At 38.8% G+C, this 27771-nt stretch overlaps 1 protein-coding gene across 1 annotated transcript; it reads right to left on the reverse strand.

Annotated features, from left to right (window-relative positions):
- Positions 1-19239: 19239 nt before the first annotated feature.
- On the reverse strand, positions 19240-26287 carry PTGS2 (prostaglandin-endoperoxide synthase 2). Its single transcript, XM_037035140.1, has 10 exons — positions 26113-26287; positions 25201-25317; positions 24937-25080; positions 24229-24372; positions 23619-23800; positions 22876-22959; positions 22503-22749; positions 21922-22208; positions 21383-21530; positions 19240-21232 (listed from the first exon to the last, which is right to left on the reverse strand). Exons 1-10 carry the CDS (start codon positions 26162-26164, stop codon positions 20823-20825), a joined length of 1815 nt encoding a protein of 604 aa, XP_036891035.1. The 5' UTR covers positions 26165-26287; the 3' UTR covers positions 19240-20822.
- Between the last annotated feature and the right edge of the window lie 1484 nt (positions 26288-27771).

Below are 27771 nucleotides of genomic sequence, written 5' to 3' on the forward strand. Positions count from 1 at the left end.
ACGGAACCCAACGGAAATGTCTTTCGGTGGGTGAATGCTTGAGCAAACCCAACAGAATACTGCTCAGCCATAAGAAGGAATGAGCTATTACCACAAGCCACATCAGGATGGATCTAAGGGCATTATGCTTAGTGAAAAAAAAATCCAATCTCAGAGGCTTACACGCTGTATGATTCCTGCGACAAGGTGTTCTCGAAAGGACAGAACAACGAAGACAGAAAACAGACTCGGGGGCAGGGATGGAGTGGGGAGATTGACTGTGAAAGACGATCATGAAGAGCTGTATGTTGAGAGAACACATCTGTGTCTTATATTTAATCACCACATATAGTTATACATTTTTTCCTTATAACAAGAGCTTTCAAGACCTATTCTCTTGGCCACTTTTAAATATACAATACACTATTACTAGCCACAGGACTTAATTGATCTCTAACTGCAAGTTTGTTCCTTTTAACCACCTTTAGACATTTCACCCTCTCACCCCTGCCTGTGACAACCACCAATCTGTTCTTTGTATTTATGAGTTCAGTGTTTGATTGTTTTCTTTAGATTCTATGTATAAGTGATACCATATGGTATTTATCTTCCTCTGTCTCACCCCCACGGATTTCACTTAGCATGGTGCCCTTGAAATCCATGCATGCTGTTTCAAATGACAGGATTTCCCTCTTTTTATGGTTAAATTCATATATAGACACACACACATGTATGTATATATTTGAGATATATATTTGAATTTACATTTATATATGTCACATTCTTTAATCCATTCATCCAATGAGGGACACTTAGGCCATTTCCATGTCTTGGCTATTGTAAATAATGCTGCAGTAAATGTGGGGGCACAGATACATTTTTGAGTTAGTGTCTTCATTTCCTTTGAATATAATTACCTAGGAGTTGAATTGATGGGTTATACAGTAGCTCTATTTTGAGTTTTTTGGGGAAACTCCACATTGTTTGCTATATTGGTGGTACCACTTGGTAATCCTACCAACAGTGTACAAGGTTTCCCTTTTCTCCATATTATTGCCAACACTGGATGTTTCTTTTTTTCCCTTGATTATAGCCATTCTAACAGATTTGAGGTGATATCTCATTGTGGTCTTGATTTGCAATTCCCCGATGTTTAGTATATACCTATGTATGTCTGTCATCTGTATGCCTTTGGAAAAATATGTATTCAGAACTTTTCTGCCCATTTAAAAAACTTTGAGATTAGGTTTAGTGATGTAACATTGGTTGATAACATACCCATTTCAGGTGCACAACTTTATAACACATCTGTATGTTCTCTTTCGTTCTCAACACCCAAGGTCTAGTCTCCTTCCATCACCGTGTATTTGACCCCTTTTATGATTCTCGTCCTCTGCTCACTTTTCATTAGACTTTTTTGTTATTGAGTTTTATGAATAGTTCTACATGTTGATTGTGATGGGGGCCACCTGAAACCGTGCATGGTGCTAAATTGCATAGAAGAATGCACACTCCTAGAAGCAAATGAGTGCACATAAAATTAGTGGAAACTGACTAAGGTGTGTAGTCTAGTTAGCAGTAGTATTAGTCAGGGTTCTTCAGAGAAACCGAAACAGAGGCAGAAGTAATAGGACATATAATCTATGATTAGGCATTGGCTCATGCAATTATGGATCTAATACTAGGTATTGGCTCATGCAATTGCTGAGAAACTCCATTGTCTGGCGTTTGGAAGTTGGAGATACAAGAAGCTGGTGATGTAGTTCAAAGGCTTGAAAACCAGGGGAACCAAGTCCCACCTGCCACTGACTGGGTGTGACTAAACATTCCAGACCCTGTCCACTTGTCTGCCTGGCTTTCAGGTAACTCTTCATTATTGTTCCATTTCTACTAGACTAAATAGTGGTCTTGGACAAGCTCTGTACCTTCTGATTGTTATTTGCATACCACTTCCAGCTTAATTAACCTTTGCTTGCAAGGCCCTTCCTTTGTTAGGGATTTTGAATTCAGTAATTCTACCCCATGTTCTCCTTGGAGTGCGAGTACAAGTATTTTCTACCATAACGCTGACCACACTTTGTATTCATGTTATACTTCTTTGTTTTTGCACTTAATGCCCACCTCCCCACTATACTATCAGCCCCATAAGGGAAAAGACTATATCAATTTTCTTCCTTAAGTGGGAAGCAAGCCATGTGGGTAGACGTGCCCAGAGTTCTCTTAGCAATGAGAAAAGCAAGGGCAAAGGACCTGCGGTGGGAGATTTCTGGAAAGTTTGTTGATGAGTAACGAGGCCAGAGTGGCTGTGTAGAGTGAGCATCATGGAAATCATAGGAAATGACACAGATGTAACATGGGTATGGGGAGTAGAGATGATGATTTCAGGGTCTGGTAGGCCTATAATGACCTTGGTTTTTACTCTGTGTGAGGTGGGAAGTCTCTGAAAGGTTTTAAGCAGAAATACATGATTTGACATGTTTTAAACGTATTTCCGTTTTCTGATTTCTGAGTATCTCTTTATATTAAACAAACTAGAAAGGAGAAGAGGGGTGCTATGTATTGGCCCTCTACAATTTCACACCTGCTATGTGGAAGACCCTGTGAGAAGTTTGTTTGTTTATTTGTTGTATCATTTCCTTTATTATTTAGTATATTCAACAAATTAAGAAATGAAGGCTTAAGGAGGTTACAAATATTACCCAAGGCCTTACACTCAGTGAATTGAAAGTTTATGATGTGAGCCTAGTCTGCTAACCTCAAAGCTCACTCTCTGGACCACTCTGCTCTACTTCTGGAGCATAATCTGACTTAAGGAAATGAAAGGAGATAAGGCTGTAGAAGTAGGCAGTCTTCAAAGTGTCAAAGGTTTTGTATGCCCTATATAGTAGATGTGTATACATTTAATCTGTCTTTGATCGGGCTGGCTTCCATTCCTGCTCAGGTTATTGTAGCACCTTCTCTGCAGGCCAGGTTGAGGTGAGGGCACCTGATACGCATCTGGCTTGTTAGAGCGATACTTTCATTCCTCTGGCAGCTCGTTATTGAGCCAAGGATGACATGTGATCCCAGTCGGGCCAACCAGAGGCTTTCCTCTTGGTTGTTATTGAAACTAGAGAACAAAATTTCTCCTCTGGCTATTGGAGATGGAAATATGAATAAGAGAGTGACATCTATCATCTTTCTTTCTACATGTGGCAACTAGTTCACAATAGGGTAAAAGTAATTTGGACATGGCTCTCCCGATTGGCAGTCAACTCAGGAGCACTTTGCAATATAACCCCTAGCACGTGTGGAAAGAGGGAGTGACTGGTTTTTGTTTTTGTTTTTGGATGTTAATATTAGCTCTCTCAGTAGGAAGTCAGAGATTTGTTAAGTGGGTAGAATTTCTCTATCAGTCATAAGTTTCCTAAAGAAAATCAATTTTCTCTATACTAGATTGTTTCTGCATTAAGAAGAAATGAACCTCTATCTGGACTGAAGACCTTCAATCACTATTCTTCCTTTCCTCCCAAACTTACCCCATAAAATCAGCAATTATTAAGATTTTTCTCTTTACTAAGTCAGCACAAGCAGAACAGAAGAGATGCCTACAACTGTAATTCATCAGAGTCTAAAGAACATACCAATCCACAATGGGTAGTCAGTGCTGGTCACACCTCTGCGCAAAGCCCCCAGAGAATCTCCATCACGTTTAGGATAGCTCCGGTACCCACCCTGCCTATGGGACCCTAGATGGTCCAGCATAAAGCTTCCGTTCTGACCTCATCTTCTACTATTTCCTTCTTGTTCTGTCTACTCCAACCAACGGGGCCCCTTGTGGTTCCTCAAACACTCCCAGCACTCTCACGTTGGAAGGCTTGCACATTCTCTTTCCTCTTTCTGAAACCCCTTTCTCTCAGATACCCACATGGCTCTCTAACTTCTTTCAAGTCTCTGTTCAGGTGTTGCCAAATCATTGAAGTCTTTACTGCCCTTCCTAAATAAAATAACCTACCCAAACTGAAATGCTATTTTTTACGGTACTTATCACTACCTATTCATTAATTGGTTACCGTCTGTCTCTGAACACTTAGGCCACTGCAGAATTTCCTGTACTCTCTGGCACATCATAGTGAGTGCCCAGTAATCATTCTTTAATAGTTATTGGATAAATGAATGACATTGGGACATTCATTGTGACACTGCGATAATAATTGATTAATGATTGTTGTTGAATTATTTGGATTTTGTTGGGTGTTTTTATTCTGACATTACTAACTATTTTTCTTTTCTAATATAGGTCATGCACACACACATAGAAAGTGTAAGAACCACTGACTTGGTAGAACGGTAAACATAGTTAAGATTGCTTGGTGATCGAGTGAAGGATAAAATTAAGGGAGATAAAACTGTGCACAGCCTATTGTGATTCAGGATTTCAATGATGAAGTGTTGAATTAGACAAATGGAAATAGATAAAGGTTCATATTAAAAATTTTAGGTAGTAATATCGGCAGAACTTGGGAAATGTCTGCTGGGAATAAGTTTAAAGGGAATAGACAAGGACGACTCCATATTTCTAAGTTGAGGTGAATCGTTAATGAAACTCCTACTGATAGAGAGGTGAGAGAGTGAGAGGAAAGAAGAGAGAGAGAGAGAGAACCAGAGAGTGTGATGTAGAGGTAGGTGTAGGAGCCAGCTACGATAAGAGCCAGCTGCAAGTAGAAATTCCAACAGGATATAGTTAGGCCCCCACCCCAGAATGTAGTCAGTGTACAAGGCCAGTCAGGCATGAAGCTAGATAAGGAGAATGTGGAAGGCCAGTAGGAGGGAAAAAAAAGAAAAATATGTTCTGCCTTCCAACAAGAGGGTCCCACCAATGAGTAAGGAGGCTATTGTTCAATGGCACCAATCGCTAACAGCCACATCTGCTTCTGTATATTGCTTGCTTGCAGTATTCTATAAAAACCCTTTAGTCTGTAAGCCAGGCGCGACTTCCATATTGTAGCTCTGAGGAGCTACGGTGACTCCGGTCACAGTTGGGGAAGTTCGCCCCTGTGCAGGTTAAAAGTTTGGCCAATAAATAACATCTAAATGCTCTAAGTGCCTGGACATTTGGTTACTCGCTCTTCGAATGTAACAGTAGGGATAATCATGAAGTTAGCTTTGGCAAGATTAACTTAGGTAATGCTGAAAACAACAAAGAAAAAATGGCCAACAAACCACCAGATAGATGAGGCTGAAGGTGAAAAGCCTGGTCTGCAGATTTAAATTTTGGGGGTCAGTCCCACAATCTCAATTTTTCAGCATGCTCTAAAAACAAAATAATTCACCACCTTTCCAAAACTGTCCCTGTTATTTTTTCTGTGTTACCTCTAGAGTGATATATTCAGGTTTCACCATCTTATGAGCAAAAAGACATGAAGTCACTTATTTTTATATTATGATTTTATTGACAGTATGAATGCATCAAGTTTGATATTAAAATAAGAAGTCTTATAATGAGAAAAGTATTCAAATCAACTCCTTTTAGCATTTGGTTTTTGTCTTTTGAGATTAATCTTTGTATTCCTAGATATTTTGTGTATACTACTTTTTGATTTATCAGATTCACACATTTTCTATTAATTTCCTGTAATATAGTTGAGGGTTTTTTGCTTTGTTTTTCTTTGTTCATCTTCTTTACCATCATCCTAATCCAACTTTATTGCAATTTTTGGTCTAAACAACAGAGTATTTTATTGTGATTACATAAGACTCAGAACCAATGGTGCACTGTTAGCTTAATTAGTTATCCTTGTTTGGCTCAAATTTAGTTTTTTCTTCAGTCAAATTTACTTAGCTTTTTCATTTGCTTAGTTTTAAAAAAATACTTATGCTTCATATTTGGGAATATCATTCATGTGCATTAAATTGCTATCAACATTATTTTCCAAAATCTGTAATGTCAGATAATCTCTCAAGCCCATGTTTTTTTTGTTTTTGTTTTTGTTTTCTTTCTGGAAACAACCCTCAAGCCCTTGGTCCTGTTGTTGCTCCAATGGAACCAGTTGCTTCTAAGGCTGCTGAATGTCTCATCCTGGTTGTTTGTTTAATTAAAATATTTTATTTATTTATGTTTAGAGAAAGAGAAGTAGGAAGAGAGGGAAAGAAATATCCACGTGTGCTTGCCTCTCACTAGCCCCCCACTGAGGACCTGGCCCACAACCCAGGCGCGTGCCCTATCCACTGACTGGGAATCGAACCAGCAACCTTTTGAGTCACAAGCTGGTTCTCAGTCCACTGAGCCACACTAGTCACCCAGGTTTTTTAAGTGTCACCGTCACTGAATTTTATCTCTCTGAATTTTATTTATTTATATTTTATTTATTTATTTATTTATTAAATTTATTTTTATTTATTTATTTTATTTTATCACTGAACTGAATTTTATCACTCTGCTAGACTGGATCCCTTGGTTAACAAGACCCACTATTCTCCTCCTTCTTGTTTTATGACCTTATTTTACCGTAGCAATCCTCCAATAGCTTCCGGTGAACAAGAACTTAAAAGGGCCATTTTATTTTATTTTATCTTATTTTATTTTATTTTGTTAGCTCTTGCACATCTGAAAAGTCTTTTATGAGCCTCCCATTTGATTGGGAATTTGGCGATCTATAAACGTCATCTTGAAATTCCTCCCTGAGAATGTAAAACGTATACTTCCACTGATTCCTGGTGTCCAGGGCTGTTCCTGAGACGTCCAATGCCATCTGATTTTCTTGATTTTAATTATGACTTACTTCTCATCCTTTCTCTGGAAGTTTTTCTTTCACATATTCCTCACCAGTGGTCTGTAATTTTTTAACATTTTAGTTAGTTTGTTTTCATTTTCTAGGCTAGTACTCATTAACTTCTTTTCACTCTAGAACATCTTATACAAAATTCCCCTGCATTTTGTTGTTTTCTCTTTCTGAACTTCCTATTTTACTAGAAGTTGGCTCTCTTGGATTTCTCGAACATCTTTTCTTTCCCATTTCCCTCATATATCTTTTATTCTACTTTCCAGATGGTTGTCTTGAATTTAGCTTTCTACTTATACTGAATTTTTGCCTGTGAGCCTTATATGTTTCCTTCCCACAGACTTTTAAAATTTGATAATTAGTTTACTTTTATAGCATTATTTTTTTACTTGAAGAGTCCCAGAATTTCTCATTTCAACATTAAGGCATGTGTTTTGCTAAGTGAGGGCTACAGAGGGTGGGAGCGTGAACCATGATCTGTCTTAGCTCATTTGCTTGCCTCATGCTGCCTGCCTTCTGTGTTGCCTCTTAGACATTAGCCTCTCAAAGGAGTTTTCGCTTCTATTCTTTTATAAAGGTGAACTCCTGAAATGCAAAACTACACCACAGTAGAATATAGACCTTAGAATGAGGGAATCTGGGGCAAGATCTAAAATCACAAACAATAATGAGGTCATAATTTTGACCTCATTTAAAAAAGCAAAATTTCTGTTCAAGGTAAAATAATGTGGTCATGTTGTAATATACCAAAATATTAGAACTGGTTATTTCTGAATGGTGAGAGTGTATGATAGGAAAGAAAGAAAACTCAAGAGAAGATGGACTGACTGAAATAAAATTGAGGAATGAGGGACAAGACCTACATGGGGTAGGAGTGTAACAATATGCGAATTAAGGTGGGAGAGAACTGTTGGTACAGAAATCAGTGGAAGGATCATGGGTTAAATTTTATGAGCTAGTGTACAGCTAAATGATAATGAAGGTTGCCTTGGAAAGGTAGATGGTGGCTGAAATGCAATAGAACTGAAAATCCTAGACCACCGAATGGGTTGTCTACACAGTGCCCTTAATCTTCTAAAAGATGGGCAGAAATTGTGGGGTGTGCAAGGCTGAGTCAGGCATCAAGATCTTCCGTGTTTAAATAAGGATTGTCCAAGGATGATATGGACCAGAAAGTTGGTAGACCACACCTCAAGGATAAGCTACTTTGTTCAAAGAAAAATCCCATCCCACTCATCTGTAACAAAAACCGGCTATTTATAAATGGAGCTCTTAGAATTAATCAAGGAGAAATGTTTTTACAAAGGATCATTATATTGCATTTAATACAATCATATTTTTCCTGTACTTAATATATCTAGTTAGCAGACATTTTATGTAGTGTTGAAAATTTCCACTTTCTTACTAGACTCATTGCTGTTTAATATTTAAACCTCTTAATTTGTGTACAGACTTTATTGTATTAGAGAATTCAGGGTAAAAGAGGATGAAAAGATAGGGAAAGCCTTTATGGTATGTCAAGGGAACATTTTAAGTCTAGGAAATTTTGTAAATTTTCTGCTGATTTCCTGAAAAGTCTTTCAGTTGTTTACATAGCATCTGATTATCTTGTCTGCTCCACCCTGGGGCTGCCCCACTTTCTGGTTTGATAATGATTTCTGGGAAGCCAAGAAAACACTAGCAAGATTAAGGAGATTCTCTCAAAGGAAGTACTTAACAACTCATTTTATTTATGTTCCTATTTTTGTGCTTACTCTTTATCTAAATCATTTTCAACTGTGGTTTTAACCATACACATTTATTATCTTGCATTCTGTAGTTCAGAAGTCCTGAATAGGTCACCCGAGGCTATAATCAAAGCATGCATTTCCAGGAGTCTCTAAGGAGAGAATAAACTGTTTGTCTTTTCCAGCTCCCAGAGGCTTCACGCATGGTGGATCCCCCACCCCTTCCACTTTCAAAGCCAGTGAGGGCTGCTTAAGTCTTCCTCATAATATTCCGCCCTGAGATAGACTCCTCTGCCTTCCTCTTTCACACTTAAGGACCCTTATGATTGCATTGGGTAATCCAGGATAATTTCTTCATTTTAGGATCAAATGAATTGCAGCCTTCGATATATCTGCAACTTTTATTCTTCCTAGTTATGTAATATATGACACATTTGGGGCATTAAGACTTGGACAACTTTAAGGAGGCACGATTCTGTCTATCACAACTACCAAGTGAAGAAGCATTCCAGGTAACTTTTTTTTTTAACCTCACAGGGCACATCTTTCCTGAGCTGCAAAGCTTCTTAATTTCGGCCCTTGGTATCCACTAACCCAGCTGAGAAGCAAAGGGCTCAATTAAGTCACTGCAGGACATGTAGATGTCAACTTCATTTGGGACTCTCATATGAGAAGAGGAAGTATGTGGCCTTCTCATAGCGTAACTGGAGGAAATGAAACCTAGAAGGATTCCTAGTTCTTCATGTCAAATTAGTACAGTATTAGAACCTCATAATACTTCCACTTTCTCCGACTTATTTTCTCAACACAATATTATTGTCAACACTATTTAGTATTTGATCGGAGTAATAAAGAGCAGAAAAGTCATTTGCGTTTATTTATAGTTTGGAATAGAAAAATAAAAATAGCTACCTTACATTGAATGCCAATCCTGAGAACTAAGAATACAGCAGGCATTACTGTTGCCATTTTATCTGTCTTTTAAATCATCACCCAAGGGTATATTTATTGATTTTTGAGAAAGGGAGAGAGAGATTGGGGGTGGGCAAAGAAACATTAATGTGAGGAAGGGACATCAATCAGTTGCCTCAGGTATGGGCCCTGACTGGGGATGGAACCCACAACATTTTTATGTTCAGAATGATGCTCCAACCAACTGAGCCACCTAGCCAGGGTGTTCCCTTTTATCATTTAAAGGAAAGAAATATGGGGGTTCCTATTAGCCAGAGTTCTGGAAAGTGGCTGAGCCCAAGTGTGCCCAATTCCAAAGCCCGTGCCCTGGCCTCAAGGCTCTAGCCAGTACACCACCATACTATTAACATCAGAAATGTGAAAGGTCACGTGCTTAACTTCCAAGATCTGAATTATGTAACTGAGTCCAGAAGTTCATAATTATTTTTATAATTCCCAAGGATACTTCTACTTATTTCAAGCGATGTTCTAAATTTCTAAACATAAAATGGATAGAAGTCGTGTTCTAAATTAAATTTCTTTTTTATTCACTTTATTAAGAATATTTGTGATATAGATCACTTTTTAAGTGAATAAAGATAATTAATGTGAGAAAAAGGAGAGCTGGAGCAACCTATTTAGTGTTAAGCTTTCCAAAGCTGGAGTTTTAATAAAATATGACTGTTTCTAACATTCAAAGGCTCTCTCCCCCACTCCCTCGCTCCCTCTCTCTCACTCTCTCCAGGTGTCTTCCATCTTAAACAACATTTCAGATAACCCAGTATTTAGAACTTTTAATAGTGATAGATTAAATCTCATTAAAATATACCATGACAATGTTACAGAAGATTTACATTTTAAATGGCAGTTTTCAGGGTGTGGATGAAAGAAGCATTCTTGACCTCTGCATCATCTCCAACTGTCTTTGGCTTCCGGAAAAAAGAATGTTAACCCACGGGCCTTTTTCACTCGCTTCTTTCTGAGTACTGGGTAAGTAGAAGACACTCCTTCAAGAGCACGCGAAACACACCCCACCCTGTGCTTTGTAAATGTTGTCATTGTGAACAGATGCTGAGTAACAGCCAAGGAAAGTCATGCTATGATGCTTCCCCATCACCTGTTAGTAACAGCCAGGTACATGAAAGGGCAAGTGAATGGTCTCTGAACAGAGTCCATGTGCACGAAGATGCAGAGGTTCAATGAAGTCCAGGGTGAGGCACAAGACCAGCCCAAATCCTATGCTTCTTTCATAGGGATTCAGTGATACGTCATCTAGGAAAGAAAGTGATTATGAAGTAAACTGGAGATAACTGTTCTTGTGTTGTTTTATCAAATAATGACCTAGTCTATGAAGTTCTTTCAGTTTATAGGCAGTTTGGCCACTTATTTTTTTTAGTGAATTTGCACAGAACGCTGACATAAAGTCTACTTAATTTAAGGCATTTAAATGAATTACTATGGTGAGAGCAGTCTGATCACTTTTGACTGTTTAACCAGGGTCTTCAAAAGTAGTGCTTCTTGTCTAGATTATAAAACAGAATGACTTACCAAACTAGGTACTATTTATGTTAAACTCCTCCCCTCTACTTCACAGCTAGACTGTGGCTCGGCTCTGCAAACATTTAAGTCCTCAATTGTACAGTGGCATTGGAAATAGAATTGGGAGACAATTGTGACTTTTATTGATTTTAAAAAGATGAAGAGGAGAGAGATGAAGGAGGAGAGAGAGAGAGAGAGAGAGAGAGAGAGGAAGAGGGACATTGATTGTTGTTCCCCTTGATTGATTCTTGTATGTGCCCTGATTGGGGAACAAACCCACAACCTTGGCATATCTGGATGGTGCTCTAGCCAACTCCCCAGCTGGGGCCCTATTATTTAAACCTCAGTTTTGTTGAAACTACAGGAAAAAAGAGGCCCTGAGTTGCCTAAGTCTGTGATATGAAGTTGTTAAGATATAATTATTAAATGTTATAATACATGCAAAAATATGTATATCTATGCCTATGAAATGAGGAAAGCGAGGGAACATAGTTCAATTTTAAAAGTAATAGTTTCTTGATTACTAAAGTAATCATTCAAATATTGTGAAGTATATAATAGGTATGTATCACTCTAGAATTTAATTTTGGGGTGTGTATTTACTTTCTTGTCTATTTTTAATCTTTCTAACTATTAGTAAGTGCCATGATAAACAATGAATTGCCTTTCATTGAAGTCCTGAAATGCTTTCTTGTTCAATAAATTATGTGAGCTTTAGCACAAAAACTTTATAACAAGTATGCATATTTCACTTTTATAATGATTTGCTTTGGTTTTTCATTCATTATTCACTCCATTATTTATTGTTGTGGTCATTAAATAAGTTACTTTCATATAAGAGGTGTGTATTTACAGAAATAGAAGAGATTGTAAGAAATTACTATGAAGAACTGTATGCCAAGAAATTTGAAAACCTAGGTGAAATGGACAAATTTCTAGAAAAATAGAATCTCCCAAAACTCAATGAAGAAGAAGTAGAAAGCCTGAATAGACCAATAACAGCAGATGAAATTGAAGCAGTAATTAAAAAACTCCCGTCACACAAAAGCCCTGGACCAGATGGTTTCACAGGATAATTCTACAAAGCATTTAAGGAAGAGCTAACCCCTATTCTTCACAGACTATTCCAAAAAATCCAAAATGATGGAAAACTCCCACACTCTTTTTATGAAGCCAGCATCATCCTAATTCCAAAACCAGATAGAGACACAACAAAGAAAGAAAACTTCAGGCCAATATTGCTGATGAACATAGACACTAAAATCCTCAACAAAATATTGGCAAATTAATCCAACAACATATTGTAAAGAGCATACACCATGACCAAGTGGGATTCATCCCAGGGATGCAAGGATGGTTCAATATTCGCAAATCAGTAAATGTAATAGATCACATAAACAAAAGCAAAGACAAAAACTACATGATCATATTAATAGATGCGGAAAAAGCTTTTGATAAGGTACAACACCCATTTATGATAAAGGTACTCAGAAAAATGGGAATAGAAGGAGCATTCCTTAATATAATAAAGGCCATATATGAAAGACCTACAGCCAACATCATACTCAATGGGCAAAACTAAAATCTTTTCCACTAAGATCAGGAACAAGACAAGGTTGTCCACTTTCACCACTTCTATTCAATATAGTATTGGAAGTTCTAGCCACAGTGATCAGACAAGAAAAGGGAATAAAAAGCATCCAAATCAGAAAGGAGGAAACAAGACTGTCATTGTTTGCAGATGACATGTTAGTGTATATGGAAAATCCTATAGACTCTACCAAAAAACTGCTTGAACTAAACAAATGGGATCTCATCAAAATAAAAAGCTTCTGCGCAGCAAAGAAAACAGTATTAAGATAAAAAGAGAACCTACCAAAAAACTGCTGGAACTAATAAATGAATTTGGCAAAACAGCGGGATACAAAGTCAATATCCAGAAATCAAAGGCATTTCTGTATACTAACAATGAATCAGCAGAAGCAGAAATCAAGAAAAAAATCCCATTCGATATAGCAAAAAGAAAAATAAAATATCTGGGAATAAATCTAACCAAGGAGGTTAAAGACCTGTATGCAGAAAATTACACAACACTGAAGACAGAAATCAAGGAAGACACAAACAAATGGAGACGTATACCGTGNAAGAAGACAAGAAACCCAATTAAAAAATGGGGAAAGGACTTGAACAGACATTTCTCCAAGGAGGACATACAGAGGATCCAGAGACACATGAAAAGATGCTCAATAACACTAGCTATTAGAGAGATGCAAATTAAAACCACAATGAGATACCACTTTACACCAGTCAGAATGGCTATCATAAACAAAGCAACAAACAACATATGTTGGAGAGGTTATGGGGAAAAGGGGACCCTAGTTCACTGTTGGTGGGATTGCAGACTGGTACAACCACTATGGAAAACAGTATGGAATTTTCTCAGAAAACTAAAAATGGACCTGCCTTTTGACCCAGAAATTCCACCGCTAGGATTATATCCTAAGAACCCTGAAACACCAATCCCAAAGAACCTATGCTTGCCAATGTTCATAGCAGCACAATTTATAATAGCCAAGTGCTGGAAGCAACCTAGATGCCCATCGGTAAATGACTGGATCAAAAAGCTATGGTACATTTACACAACGGAATTCTATGCAGCAGAAAGGAAGAAGGAACTACTACCCTTTGCAACAACATGGATGGAACTGGAAAGCATTATGCTGAGTGAAATAAGCCAGGTGGTGAAAGACAAAAACCATATGATCTCACTTTTAACAGGAACCTGAACAACAAAACAAACAAACAAGCAAAATATGACCAAAGACACTGAAATTCAGAACAGACTGACAGTGACCAGAGGGGAGAGGGGAGAGAATTTCAGGGGAAAAGGGGAAGGATTTACAGAAACTAGTATAAAGGACACATGGAGAGCAACTAAGAGGGGTGGAAATGGGAGGGAGGTGGGGTGCATGGGGGTGGGAAAACTGTACTTGAACAATAATTAAATAAAAAAATTTTTTTAAAAAGGTGTGTATTTAAATCTACATACAATGATTGCTTTTGATATGCCAAACACTTTGCCATCTATAAGGAATCAGATGGCCCTTGTGCCTTCCTAATCGCTACTGCAGTTCTAACAAGGAAAGCCCTCTATGGAGATAAGTGTGGAAGTTCCCTTTCTTTGCACAGTGTATTCTGTAGTTAAGATTGAAATCTGCACGCTGGAAATTCAGGTAAGAGTTGGTTTTGCCGTCGTGGTTCCAAATTCTGCAGGGTAGCAGACTGGAAAGTCAGGCAGAGTTTTTATGTTACCATCTGGAGAATTTCTTCTTTTCAGTCTTTGCTCTTCAATGCTTTCAGCTGGACAGGGCTCACCACATTATGGCGAAGTATGTGTCCTACTCAGAGTCTAATGATTTCCATGTCCATCACATCTAAAAGTTTCTTCACAGTGACATCTAGACTGGTGCTTGACCAAACGATTGGGCATCATAGCTTAGCCAAGTTAACATAACATTAACCACTGTAGTTAATCTTTTGAATTTTAAAGATTCTAACAGGTGTATAGTACCATCTCACTATTTTTAATTTGCATTTCACTGATGACTAATGGTGTTGAACATATTTTCATGTACTTACTGGACATTCCTGTGTCATCCTGTGTATATACTTGCTTGTCCTTTTTTCAACTTACTTGTCTTTTTACTACTGGGTTGGAGGAGTTATTTATATATTATATATTGAAGTCCTTTGTTAGATATGTGTATTGTGACTATTTTGCATGAGTTTGTGACTTGTCTACTTATTTTCCTAATCTAGTCTTTTAGTGAGACAACTGTATGATTTTATAAATCCACTGTATTAATATTTTTTCTTTTATGGTTAGTACTTTCTGGATAAAATCTATAATTCTTTTGCACTCCTATGTTCTTTACAGCATTATTTACAGTAGCCAAGTTTGACAATCAGCCCAAGTGCCCACCAGTAGATGAGCAGATAAAAAAAGCTGTGGTACGTTTATATAATGAAATACTACTAGGCCATGAAAAAGAAGGAAACGTCACCCTTTGCAACAGCATGGATGGACTTGGAGAGTTATGCTAAGTGAAATAAGCCAGTCAAAGACAGATGAATACCATATGATTTTACTTTTATGTGGAATCTACTGAACAGAATAAACTAACCAATCAAATAGAAACAAAGTCACAAATACAGAAAACAGACTAGCAGCCTCAGAGGGGAGGAGGTTCGGGGGCTGGATGAAAAAGATGAAGGGATTGATTAAGCAAGGAAAAACCCAGACAAACTTATAGACATAGGCAATAGTATGGTGATTAACAGAGAAGAGAGGGTAGGGTAGGTAGAAGAGGGTAAAGAGGTATACTTGACTTTGGTTGGTGAACACACAATATAGCACACAGATGATGTATTATAGGATACATCTTATATAATTTTATTAACCAATGTCACCCCAATAAATTCAATACAAATTGAAAAAAATTTACAATTCTTTGTCTACTCTAGATTTATGGACATGTCCTATTTTTTTCCTCAAAGGTTTTTACTTTCATCTTTTACCTGTATATCTATAAACTATCTTGAATTAACTTGTGTATATTTTGAGGTATAATTGTGGTTCTTTCTTTTCATGGGGAATGTTCAGGTCCTGCCAGACCACTTAGGAGGAGACTGTTTGGTCTGCCCAGCTAGACTTCATCGACACCATTGTCAATAATATATTGTCTGGCTGAACTTAGGGTCTGCCCTAAGTTCAGATTCCTTGGAGAAATCATTTTACTTTCCGAACTTTGGTTAGGTAGGTCCAATCTACTGTGGCAGTTTGGATGAGGGTTAAGGAAATTATGTAGTACAACAATTGCCTGCAAACCTAGCCCCTCTACGAAGTATGACATTACATCATTTCCTCTTTTTAAAAACTTTTTATTTTGAAATAACTGTTCATTCACAGGAAGTTGCAAAGACAAAGACATGTACAGAGAGGTACCATGCAGCCTTCATACCTCCTCCCCCAATGTTGGCATATTTCATAATTGTAGTACAATGTCAAGACCAGGGAGTTGACCTTGGTAAAATGCACAGAGCTTATTCAGAGTTCTCCATGCACACAAGCATCTCTGTGTGTGTAGAGTTGTATGCAATCATGTCACATATGCAGCTTTGTGAAACTGCCACCTTGGCCAAGACACAGAAATGTTCATCCAGCACAAGACTTCCTCACACAACTCTCTGTATAGTTATAGCTGCTCTCCTATCCCTAATCTGTTACCTGCAAATCTGTGCTCCACCCCTATAGTTTGGTTATTTCAAGAATGTTATCTAAATAGATTCTTGCAGTAGGTAACTTTATAAGATTGGCATTTTTTTTCACGCAACATAATTCCCTCGAGTTCCATCCCAGTTGTTGCACGTATCAATAGTTGGTATCAGTAGTTGGTTTGCTCGTTTTGCTGCATTGTGCTCCATGGTGTACACACAGCGCAGTATGCACAGTTCTGCTTAACCGTTAACTTTTTGAAGGGCATTTGGATCATTCCAGTTTTTTAATCTAGTATGAATAAAGTCTCTAGGAACATTCATGCATAGATTTTTGCATGGGCCAGTTTTTATCCTTCTGGGATAAATGCCGAAGGGTGCAATTGCTGGGTTGTATGCAGTGGTAGGCAAAATAATAGCCTTCCAAAGGTGTCAATGCCCTAATTTATGGAACCTGTGAGCATGTTGCCTTACATGGCCAAGGGGACTTTGTACATGTGAAGAAATTAAGGATCCTGAGGAAGGGAGATTTTCCTGGATTACCTTTGTGGGCCCAAGGTAATCGAAAGGGCCGTTTTGAGAGAGAGGCAAGAGGGTCAGAGTTGGGGATGTTACCGTACTGCCTTTGATGACAGACAGAAGGGCTATGAAACAAGGGGTGCAGGTGGCCTCCAGAAGCTGCGGCTTCCGAGACAGATTCCCTTTGAGCCCCAAAGAAACACAGCCCTATGGACACCTTGTGTTGAGCTCATGAGACCTATTTCTTATTCCTGCATGTAGACTCAGAAATGTAGACAATAAATTTCTGTTGTTTTAAGCCAATGAGTTTGCGGTAATATATTATAGCATCAATAAAAACCTGATATATAGGGTAAGTAATTTTTTGGTTTGTTTTAGAAGAAACTGCCATACAATTTTTGAGAGTGGATAGCTCTGTTTTTATTTTAAGGTTTTATTCTTTATTTGAGAATCAACACATATTCTACTTCTTTCATGAAACCTATTCTTATTCAGTTGTTGAATGTTTTTAATGTCTTTTAAGTATTAGACACTGCTTGGGCAGCAGTGAATAATCCAAGCAAGATCCTTGCTTCCGCAGAAATTGCATTCCAGTCATAAAGAAAATAAAACTGCTTTAGTGCTTGCGTTAGCTTAGCATGTTAGAGCATACCTTCCTAAGAGAAGGAATCTGAACCGAGATTTGAATATCGAGATGGATACTGCCATGGGAAAATCTTCAGAAGGAACATTCTAGAAAGGGGCAACAGCTTGAAACCATTGCTAATGAGCAAACCAGAGGACTCGTGGCCGAAACACAGTGAACAAGGATGGGGAATTGTAGTGGATGAGATCAGATAGACAGGCAGGTGACAGGTCACTGAGACCCTCGTAGGTCTCATAGGATAGGGTAAGGAGTTCAGATTTATCCACTGTGTAACAGGAAGGCACCAGAGGATTTCAAACAAGGGAGGGGCATGAGGTGATTTACATTTGAAAATGATCACGCTCACAAGTGGAACGGTTTCGAGTGAGACAATAATAGCAGCGGGAAAGCCAACTAAGAGATTACTGCATAGATGAGGGTGGTAGAGTGGAGTTGGAGAAAAAGTGACACATTTAGGATTTGTTTGTGGCATTTAGTCAGCAAGATTGTTACTGGCTTGGCTATGGGCTTGAAGAACACAGGGGTTTTTTTTGCCTGAGAACTAAGGGGTGGTGGTATCTTTTGGATTATTGTAAGTTTGGGTATATGATGCCGAGAGGGTGGAGATGTAAAAGAAGCCATTATTTATGAATTTGAGCAAAAGTTGTCAATGGACAACTAGAGGTTGGTTCTAGAAACATAGATTTGGGAGTGATTGATCAATTAGTGTTTTAATTTATGAGCTTGGATGAGATTCACCTGGAAGAATATACTCAAAGAGAGGTGGAACAAAATACTTGAATTTATAGATACAGTAGAGAATTAAGAGTTTTTAAAATGTCTGTGAAAGCACTCTGAAAACAGAGCAAGACCAGGGGAGGATCGAATCATGAAGCCGAGAATTTTTTTTTAAGAAGCTACAGACATTCAAATTGAATGCTACTGAGAATTCAAACAGATTGGGAAGATGGCTAAAACTACTTAAATGTTGCCAGTTAATAACAGGGGAGGGTGAGTAGACCCAGAATGAGGGTGTCATCATGATGATGGGCAATGGAATCTGAGCTAGATTCATAAGTTAGGAAATGTGCAAGCAAATGGGATAAAAAATACTGAAGCTATGAGATTGGTGGGTCATTCGGTGCAGTGAAACTGGACATTTGGAAGTTAGAGTGTAAGTGCTTAAATAGATGAGCTGTAGGTGTGGGTGAAAAAGAAAAATGGATCTTTGAAATCAAGATTTAGGAAATGGCACAGTAAGTAACGATGAGATCAAGGAATGTATGATCAATGGAGATATGGTGGAAAAAGGCATCATGGGAATGGAGCAAGAGAATGCCAAGGAAGAGAGAGGCCAGACATAATATTTAACACATGCCCCATTTGGATACTGAAATTACCAAGATGTCAAGAGTAGGGGTGTACATGGCAGAAGACAAAGACCCAGGTGTCCGTGATTTACTCAACTAAGTATAATCTCCTCCTCTTTAAACTTCCTTTTAAATTTTGTGCCTCCTTAGTCGTTCTTTTTTCTTACTCTTTGTGTACTTAGTTTTTCCCCCTCTTCAAGATTGGGCACAAAATTAAATTAACAAGTTCGTTGCTACCTTCTATGGCACAGAGCACTTGTTTCTTGGTATGGTGTGGCAGTGAATGAGGGATTATAAATAGTGTTTGTAGGAAGCCTCTGTAAGACTGAGGGCAGAACCATTTCATTAAGGGCTGGTCTAGATGAGGCATAGACAGGAGAGGACAGACAGCAATTTACAGTATGTATAACACTTCAGAGAAACCATAGGTCATAAGACAATGATATGTAGAAACAGTCAGAATTTATTTTAGAAGAGATTTTTCAATTCTTTGATATAAAAATAAACAGGCATATTTCAACACTTACATTTTACATAATTTAAATATAGTCTATGGCACAAAAAAATTCACATACACATTCTGAATTTCTAGGTTCAGACAGCAGGTTGATGTTAAATCAGTTTTTAAATCAGAGAAGTTAACAGGTTTTTTTTTTTTGTGCAAGCCCTTCTAATATTGACTATTTCTTTTTTAACTATTAACATTTTAAATATAAAATCTTTAAAAAATCCCCTGAGTTGTTTCTTTTTAATGAAATTTCATCTCCCTCTGCCTAAGAGACATGCTTTTAATTATTTACAAAAATACTAAAGTTATCCATCATCAGTGCTTGATTAAAAATATTAAATATACAGTGCTTTGCAAAGACTGTCTCTCTAATGAGTTATGCCTGAATGAATTAATGTAGTATCCACAGGTCCTGAAAAAATGTATAAAAGATTAGTCTTACGTCTCATCCAGGCTAATGAGACATGATGTTCTCCTGGGCTGGTGTGTACATGAATCTTAAATACATAAATTCCAACCTAATAGCTCAATGTTCCTGAAAATTCATTCACATCTTAATCCAATACTTTCTTCTGCAGTTTTCAAAATTCAAAGAGGTAATCCCAAGGAAGGCATAGTGATCCTTACATAATGTCAAAAAAAAATCAATACAGGCTTCAACCCAGTTTATAATAATAACGTCCTAACAAATATAAATAATAATCTTCAATAAATTAAATAATATACAGTACCAGAAAATGTCAGCTGACAATGAGATGTGGAAAAGAAGAAGTATGATCTTCCTGAGACTTACTCAGGAATTGCTGGCTTTTGTTTTCAAAGGTGGAAGGACATTCATTACAGGAAGACCATAATTCTCTTCCTGTCAAGAATCCCTTACAGTTTTTTTTTTTCTAAGCTTCTTGACAGGTGTCTTCAGTGACACAGTAAAATTAAATATAAATAAAATGTTTTGCCTTTCGCTTAAAACATGAGCATTTCTTTCTGTCAAGGCTCTTTTGGGGGAGTTTTTGTTTCCTTTCATTCCTTACATGAGGAGCTAAACAGTAGTCCTGAGCTGAGATTTTCCTGAAAATTTGCAGAAGTTCAGGTAAGAAAATACAGAGAGCAAAAAAGGGCAAATGCAGATCCACAAATCAGGAAAACAAAATAGAAGATGTAAACGAATCAGAAAAGTTTCTCTCGGCAAAACGGCTAGCGGAAAATCAGGGGAAGACTGTGCAGGTAGTTGCTTCCCCTGGTTGTGGAAGACACACCGTAAGTATCCAAAGTGTAGAAAGAAACTCGCAGCATTTGTTGTCTAGTGACAGCATTTAAACGTTCAAATGTCTTTTCTCTGGTCCTCACAAAAAACAATCTAACCTGAAATTCAAGTAAAAAGACGTCCAATGACAACCGGTTTTCCCTTTAACGTAGAGATAAGACATCTTTAAATCAGTAACATGCAACTCTTCACAAATATAACCCCTTTCTCCTTAACAGAAACTGTTAAGTCACATACGGAGTTCAATATAAATATTAAATAAAAGAAATCATCCGCATAAATAAATAAATATGATCCATAGGCGTCTACAGTTCAGTCGAACGTCCTTTTAGTAGTACAGTAGGGTTGATTTCCTCCAGCCTGGAGTGGGAGGGGCTCGAGTCCATGGTGACAGTCTTGGGGGGCTGCGGGTCCCGAACGCTGAACGAAGTGGAGGGGCAGCCTTTCACGTTGTTGCATATGAGAGACTGAATGGAGGCAGTGTTGATGATTTTAAAGCCTACTTCTCCACCAAAGGTGCTAGGCTTCCAGTAGTGAGGAGAGCATATAGGATTGCCCATCAGCCCTTTCAAGGAGAAAGGGGCTCCGAGTTCTACCATGGTCTCACCAAAGATGGCATCCGGACGGGGCTCTTCTACCAGAAGGGCGGGGTACAGCTCCATGGCATCGATGTCACCATAGAGCGCCTCCAGCTCCGCAGCCATTTCCTTCTCTCCTGTGAAGGTGACAGACACAGATACAACTGATGTGAAACTGTTCAAAGTGCAAAAACCGTTTTACCCCTGCGCTCAGCCTGCTTCCAACTGCCCTGTTGTCTCCATTCCGCCCTTTGGATCTTTTAGGAAGTCCAGAAACCGGTTCTCACCTGTAAGCTCTTCAAAAGATTCGTAGGGCTTCATCCGAAAGCGCTTGCGGTACTCGTTGAGAGACTGGTACCTCATCTGTCTGCTTTGGTCGATGGAAGCCTTTGCTACATATCGGACTGCAGCTGGAAGGTTCCGACCGCCAGCAACCTGGGGAAAATGAATTATATTCATAAGACAAAAAATTTAGGCATATTTACAATTTCTATTTTAAAAGCATTTCTTGGGCACAAAGGAGGTAAGACTAACGCTCCCAGCTGGGACCTAAACTCTTTAAGTTGGAAGTATTTATTCCTGTAACCTAGAAGACTATAGAAAGCTGTCAAAAATATCTATATTTAAGGTACGATTACATATTGCCACGTGATAACTGTAGACTAAACGCTTTAACATTTCAAAGAATGTTAAGCTTCTCAGTTCAAGAATTTTCCTAGCAAAGCCATCACTTTTCTAGCCAGCTTAAGAAAAATCATTTTGATGGCAGAAATGGTAGTTCTGAGCCGTCTCCTGTTTTATTTTGTTTTTCCATAGCACTGCTTACCCGGCCAGCGATTTGCTTGCTGAAGGATTCAACCAACTGGGTGAGCCTGTGTTCCATCAGTATAGAGTTGTTGTAGAGAAACTGCTGGTAGCTGTACTCCTGGTCATCAATGTGAAAGCTGTCGGGCAGGAGTGGGTGCCAGTGGTAGAGTGTGTTGAACTCCGCGGAGATGCGGTTTTGGTACTGGAACTGCTGGTTGAAAAGCAGCTCAGGATCAAACTTCAGTTTGAAGTGATAGCCACTCAAGTGCTGTACGTAGTCTTCGATCACGATCTTGATGGTTTCTCCTGTTGGCACAAAAGGGAAAATGAGACCATTCATTCTTCCTGATCGCCATCCTTCAAGCAGCCAAAATGCCGTTTTGTGGACTGGCCATTCTTTCACTTCTCCTTTTCTTGACCACGAAACCGAAAGGTAGTTCGTTAGACGTTACAATCACGCGCATGGACTGAGTTAATATGGAGCATGTGATTTGACATTCACCGCACTCCCCCAGAATGACTGAAGACATAGCAAGGCTAATGAACTAGTTTCGTCTGGGGGAAATGGCTGTATTTCAATTATTTCCTCGCCTTCCTTACCTATCAGTATCAGCCTGCTTGTCTGGAACAATCGCTCATCATCCCACTCTGGATGTTCCTGTTTCAGCACATCACACACTCTGTTATGTTCTCGCAGCCAAATCGTGGCGTACATCATCAGACCAGGCACCAGGCCAAACACCTCCTGGCCCACAGCAAACCGCAGGTGTTCAGGGATGTGTGGTGGGTAGAGCATCTCCGCCTGAGTGTCTTTGACCGTGGGAGGGTATACCTCTCCATCGATGACCTACAAAAATGACAGTAATAAGTAAACATCAATTTAAAAGTTAAGAAATAAATTCTAATTGGAGGTTTAAAAATACACGTAAAGTGGTGAGTCAGAGTTGAACCTTAATATTCAAGTGGGACAAACCTGATATTTCATTTTTCCATCCTTGAAAAGGCGCAGTTTATGCTGTCTCTCCAAAGTTTCACCATAAATGTGATTTAAGTCCACCTAGAAGAAGACAGAAAAATTTCAGTTCGTTGCTGCTGAAGTTGTGCGTATATAAATGTCTATGACATAATTTATCATTACAGAATTTGATGATTTATCTTGCTTCAATTAAAATTTTTTAATAAAAACACTTTTTTTCATAGCCACAAAATACTAAATTAATATGTTTGACCGTTAAAGCTGCAAACACACAGGTCTTTTGTATTTTAAGGCATTAGTATGTCCTATGTAGCCGATAGATATATTATACCCTTTGCTATTTGGTTATTTCCTTTAAAAAGCATCAGAAAATTTATTATTTGTATAAAATTCCTATCAATGAACTGAAGTGATATCATTGAAATCCAAAAGATAATAGTGCTGCAAAAATCTCACTTGTAATATTTAAAGGAGCATAATCAGGGTACAAATGTTTCAAACACACAACTTTTCGCATTGCTACTATTCTGAACTAGAAACACAAGAGCCAAATTACAGATATCTCTGTGTGTGTATTTTTATTGAACCAGTGAATTCAAATGAAAACGCCATTAATGTTTTTATAGACTGGACACATTTTAAAAAGAGGGTGAATTATGTGCTGTGGCAAATAAATATATGGTCTTGCATGTTAGCACCTCCCTGTGATTCGCTGTAATTTTGATTTAGTTCTGTCTTACCCCATGACCCAGTGCTTTCGTGAAGGCTGGCCCACGCTTATGATCGGTCTTGAAAAACTGATGAGTGAAGTGCTGGGCAAAGAATGCAAACATCAAATTCGTGCCCTGGGGATCCGGAATAAACTTTCTTCTTAATATAAACTTATCCACAATCACTCCTGAGTCTGGAAGCTCTTTTTTCCCTGAAAAATAAGGAAGATAAGATTCCACTGATAGAGACCAGGAAGGAGATAATACTGTTAATTTAGCTGGGTAGTCCTCACATACAGGAGAGATACAGTTGTGGCCAGGATCTTAATATAAATAACAGGTCTAAGATATGGGGGGAAATCTTCTTATTGAATAATTTTATCTATTGTTTAACTAGTATGAATTCAGTAGTCATGAAAGGATTTGCAAACATTAGGACATTAAACCAAAATGCCCATTCACTTTCATGCCATAATTTACACAGACTCACACTTTGAAAAAAATCTGGAGATTTTTTTAGCTACCCATGAGAAAGGGATAAAAACGATGCTTTTGTAAGCAAAGAATGATAATGTAGGGTCCAACTTTCTAAGCAGTTGCCCCCATTGCAATATATCTCCAACTGCCTGTTCTCACTCACCTTTCACCCCCATGGGAGTTGGGCAGTCATCAGCCACGGGAGGAAGAACTCTGGTGTAATAGGAGAGGTTAGAGAAAGCTTCCCAGCTTTTGTAGCCGTAGTGTGCATTGTAAGTGGGTGGGCTGTCAACCAAATGTGACCTGGCTGAAAATTTTAAGAAAAACAAAGTTGTTCAATGGGTCTCCATACGCAAGGCAAATCAATGTTCATTTTTAGTGTAAAATGACCCTCCCCACCCCTCACTCAATTGCACAAAGTGGCACCAGAGACTGAGTTCAATTCCAACAAAGACCCACTATTTGAAAACAATTAGACTTTAAAGCTAACTGCCAGTTGTACTTACTAAAAAAGGATGATTCATTAAGATACATCTTTACTGAAGTTTAGTTACTTTACACAAGACCAGAAGGGCTAGTCATCTTGATTTTTCAAATAACCATTAAGGAGCCCAGAAAAGGTACAGATAGTATGCAGATTTCTGAGTTAATAAAGTTAAGACAGAACTTTATTAACTTAAATGGGACCAAAATGTCAAGATTTTTGGCCATTAAGCTCGTAGGCACACTGAAAAGTTGTATTTAAAGTGTTTAAAGTCCTTTTGACAAGGTTGGAAATACGTTTCTTGGATTAGGTTTAGCAATGCAGAGTTTTACAAAAACCATTTTTCTTCAAGGAAGCTTAAAAACCTTAGAGAGAGAATGTACTTACATGTTAACACATATTTCATGATTGCATTTCTCAAGAAGGGAATATTATTGACGATGTTCCAGACCCCCTTGAAGTGAGTAAGTATGTAGTGCACTGTGTTTGGTGTGGGTTTCAGGAATAATTTTATTCTTGTCAGAAATTCAGCTGCAATAAGAGAAAGAAAAGGAGGGTGAAATTAATGGGGCACATCATAAGACGCAAATCTGTAAAATGAGGACTCTATGCATCCCCCTTCCAAACGAGGGCACCCAAGGGCAAACTTACGCGTTGAACAGTTTTCCCCGTAGAATCCTGTTCGGGTGCAGTCACACTTATACTGGTCCAATCCAACGCTCATACACACACCTTGGTTTTGACATGGGTTGGAACAGCAAGGATTTGCTACAATAAAGTAAGGACAAGTAAATAAATTGTTCTTCGGTGTCTTAATCTTGACTTACATGTTTGATTGTTTTCCTTACTATGAGGTCATCTTTAATAAATTCTAGAAATATACAGGTAGTCGATGGAAAACAGCTTTTAAAAAATTGCCTCACACAATGGTTATAAAGTAGCAATACCGACTTCCTATTCTAAATACGGGTAACAGACTATTCAACCAGGAAATCATGTTGCTAAGTTTTTTCTTAGTAAGTTTTTCGATGTTCAAATGAACACTATTAAGAAGCTCACGTAAGTAGCCATCTCAAAATTAAAATGGATAGATCTAGCACTTCAATCAAAATTTAGGGAAAATTGCAAAGTATAAAGAGCTTATTTTAAAAATATTTTGCTTATCTAAAATAAAATAACCTGGGCTTTCCTGAGGCAGGAAAACACTAATTAGGGTGTTTAAATAAAACAATTACTCCCACTCAAGAACAATGGGTACCACACACAATAATTTCACGTAGATTGACCATGTCCAGTCTTATCAAAAAACTTGCAAATTAGTATCACTATTCCTATCTAGTGGCTAAGAAAAGAGACCCAGACTGGTGAAGTAACTGGTCCGTGAGGACCAGAGCTGGTGGTAAAGCAGGCATTTCCACCCCCTTCTTTTGGGCTCAAGCGGTCCAAGTTCTGTACAAAGTCGACAGCCTCCCCATTCCGAAAGTATTCGGAATGAAGGGGTCCCCAGGACATCAAAGCAGAAACTCAGCGGCGAGCGCGCGGTGCGCAGCACCAGGTACCCACCTGCAGCGCGGAGCGCCAGGGCAGCGCAGAGCAGCAGGGCGCGGGCGAGCATCTCGGTGGCGGGCGGACGGAGGTGCTGCGGCGAGTGGGTTCCGGGCAGTGGATGGAGCTAGAAGAGGCGCTGGACAGAATTCTTGGGCGTACTTCTGACGCTGGCTGAAGTCCTTTGACAGCTGGAAACTAGCGGAGAGGACCTTCCTTTTAAGCCGTGAAAAGCAGCTCACGTAACTCTGATTGGTTCTTTCCACCTTTTCTTATTGGTCCAAAACTCCTCTCCTACCCCTCCCCTCACTTAATTGCGCAAGCCCCGGTCGGGACTGGATTTTTACTCACGCAAAGGACAAAATTGGAAACTCAGGAAACTACTTTCTGCTTCTCCGAGGTGGGTGCAAAGCGGAATGGCCACCCCACCGCCCCCGCAAGTCCTGCTCGGATCTCCTCCCCTTTCCCCGAGCCCTTTCACTCCCCGGTTCTTTTGCTCAGGGACCTTGGGTGCCAGATAACTTTTCTTACTCCTCATTTTAGGTGGCGGGACCCTGTGGTTTGTGGACGGGAAGGCGTGCCCAGAGGTTTCAGAGTGCAAGTAGGGAATTCCCTTCAGGCTGCCTAAGGAGTCACAGTGTGGACCGATCCGAACAAGCAAACCCCAAAAAGGCTGCATTTTTTACACGTATCAAGTATTTCAAATATGCCAGGGTTAATTTTCGTGACGACCCTTAACCAACGGCATACGCATCACACATACCTTTTTAAAATTTAAAATTTTTATTTAGCTGAAGGGAATATAATAGCTACAGCGAGTGCACGTATCTGTGACTTCTCTTTTGAGCTCCGTCGTGTTTATCCTAAGAAATACTGTCCTCCAAAGCACCATCCCCTCCTCGCTTCTTGAAGAGGAAGGAGATAAATACCGCTCCCAAACAGCCTGTGAATAGTCCGCTTGAGCTAGAGTTATCCCCGTGGTAATATGACCTCTTCTCCGAGGGGCGCCGCGTCTACACGGATGCTAAATGTGCAGAAAGTCTGCTTTGATTAACTTATGTCTTTGCCATGTGATTTCAACCTTTTTGGTCACCAGCCTTTCACAGGAGATGCAAATAAGAGGGACCTTTTTTAAAGCTTGGTAATTTTTTTGGTCTTTTCTGCCCATTTTTCCAAGATGAGATGTGGCAATAGATCAAAGTACAACGCTGCATTTAGGGCTAATTTTTTTTTAATTTATTTATTTAATTGTTGTTCAAATACAGTTTTCTGTCTTTGACTCTCATCCCAGCCCACACTCTCAGTGCTCCCCACCTCCCTCGTGTTTCCACCCCCCTTCGTGTTTGTCCATGTGTCCTTTATACTAGTTCCTGTAAATCCTTCTAGGGGTAATTTTCTACACTTCTTTTGGAGCATAGTTTGATGAGGAATGGGATGGAAAGAAAGGGTGATTTTTAACAACTTTGAAGTTTCTCATCTGTTGTTTTTGTTTAATATCTACCTTTAGGTAGTAGTGGTGGGGAAAGGTGTGTGAAGGTGAAATATGAAAAAAAGAGAAAGAAATTAGCAACAGCATAGTGGAAAATAAAAAGTTCAATGAAGCCGCACATTCTTAGCATTAAAAGAAGAGAATGGCGTAACACCTAAAATAAAGCCACATCAGATACCACAATTTGT

This window comes from Sturnira hondurensis, unplaced genomic scaffold (genome assembly GCF_014824575.4).
Source record: "Sturnira hondurensis isolate 20B ecotype Veracruz unplaced genomic scaffold, ASM1482457v3 Scaffold0022215, whole genome shotgun sequence".
Taxonomy (NCBI): Eukaryota; Metazoa; Chordata; class Mammalia; order Chiroptera; family Phyllostomidae; genus Sturnira; species Sturnira hondurensis.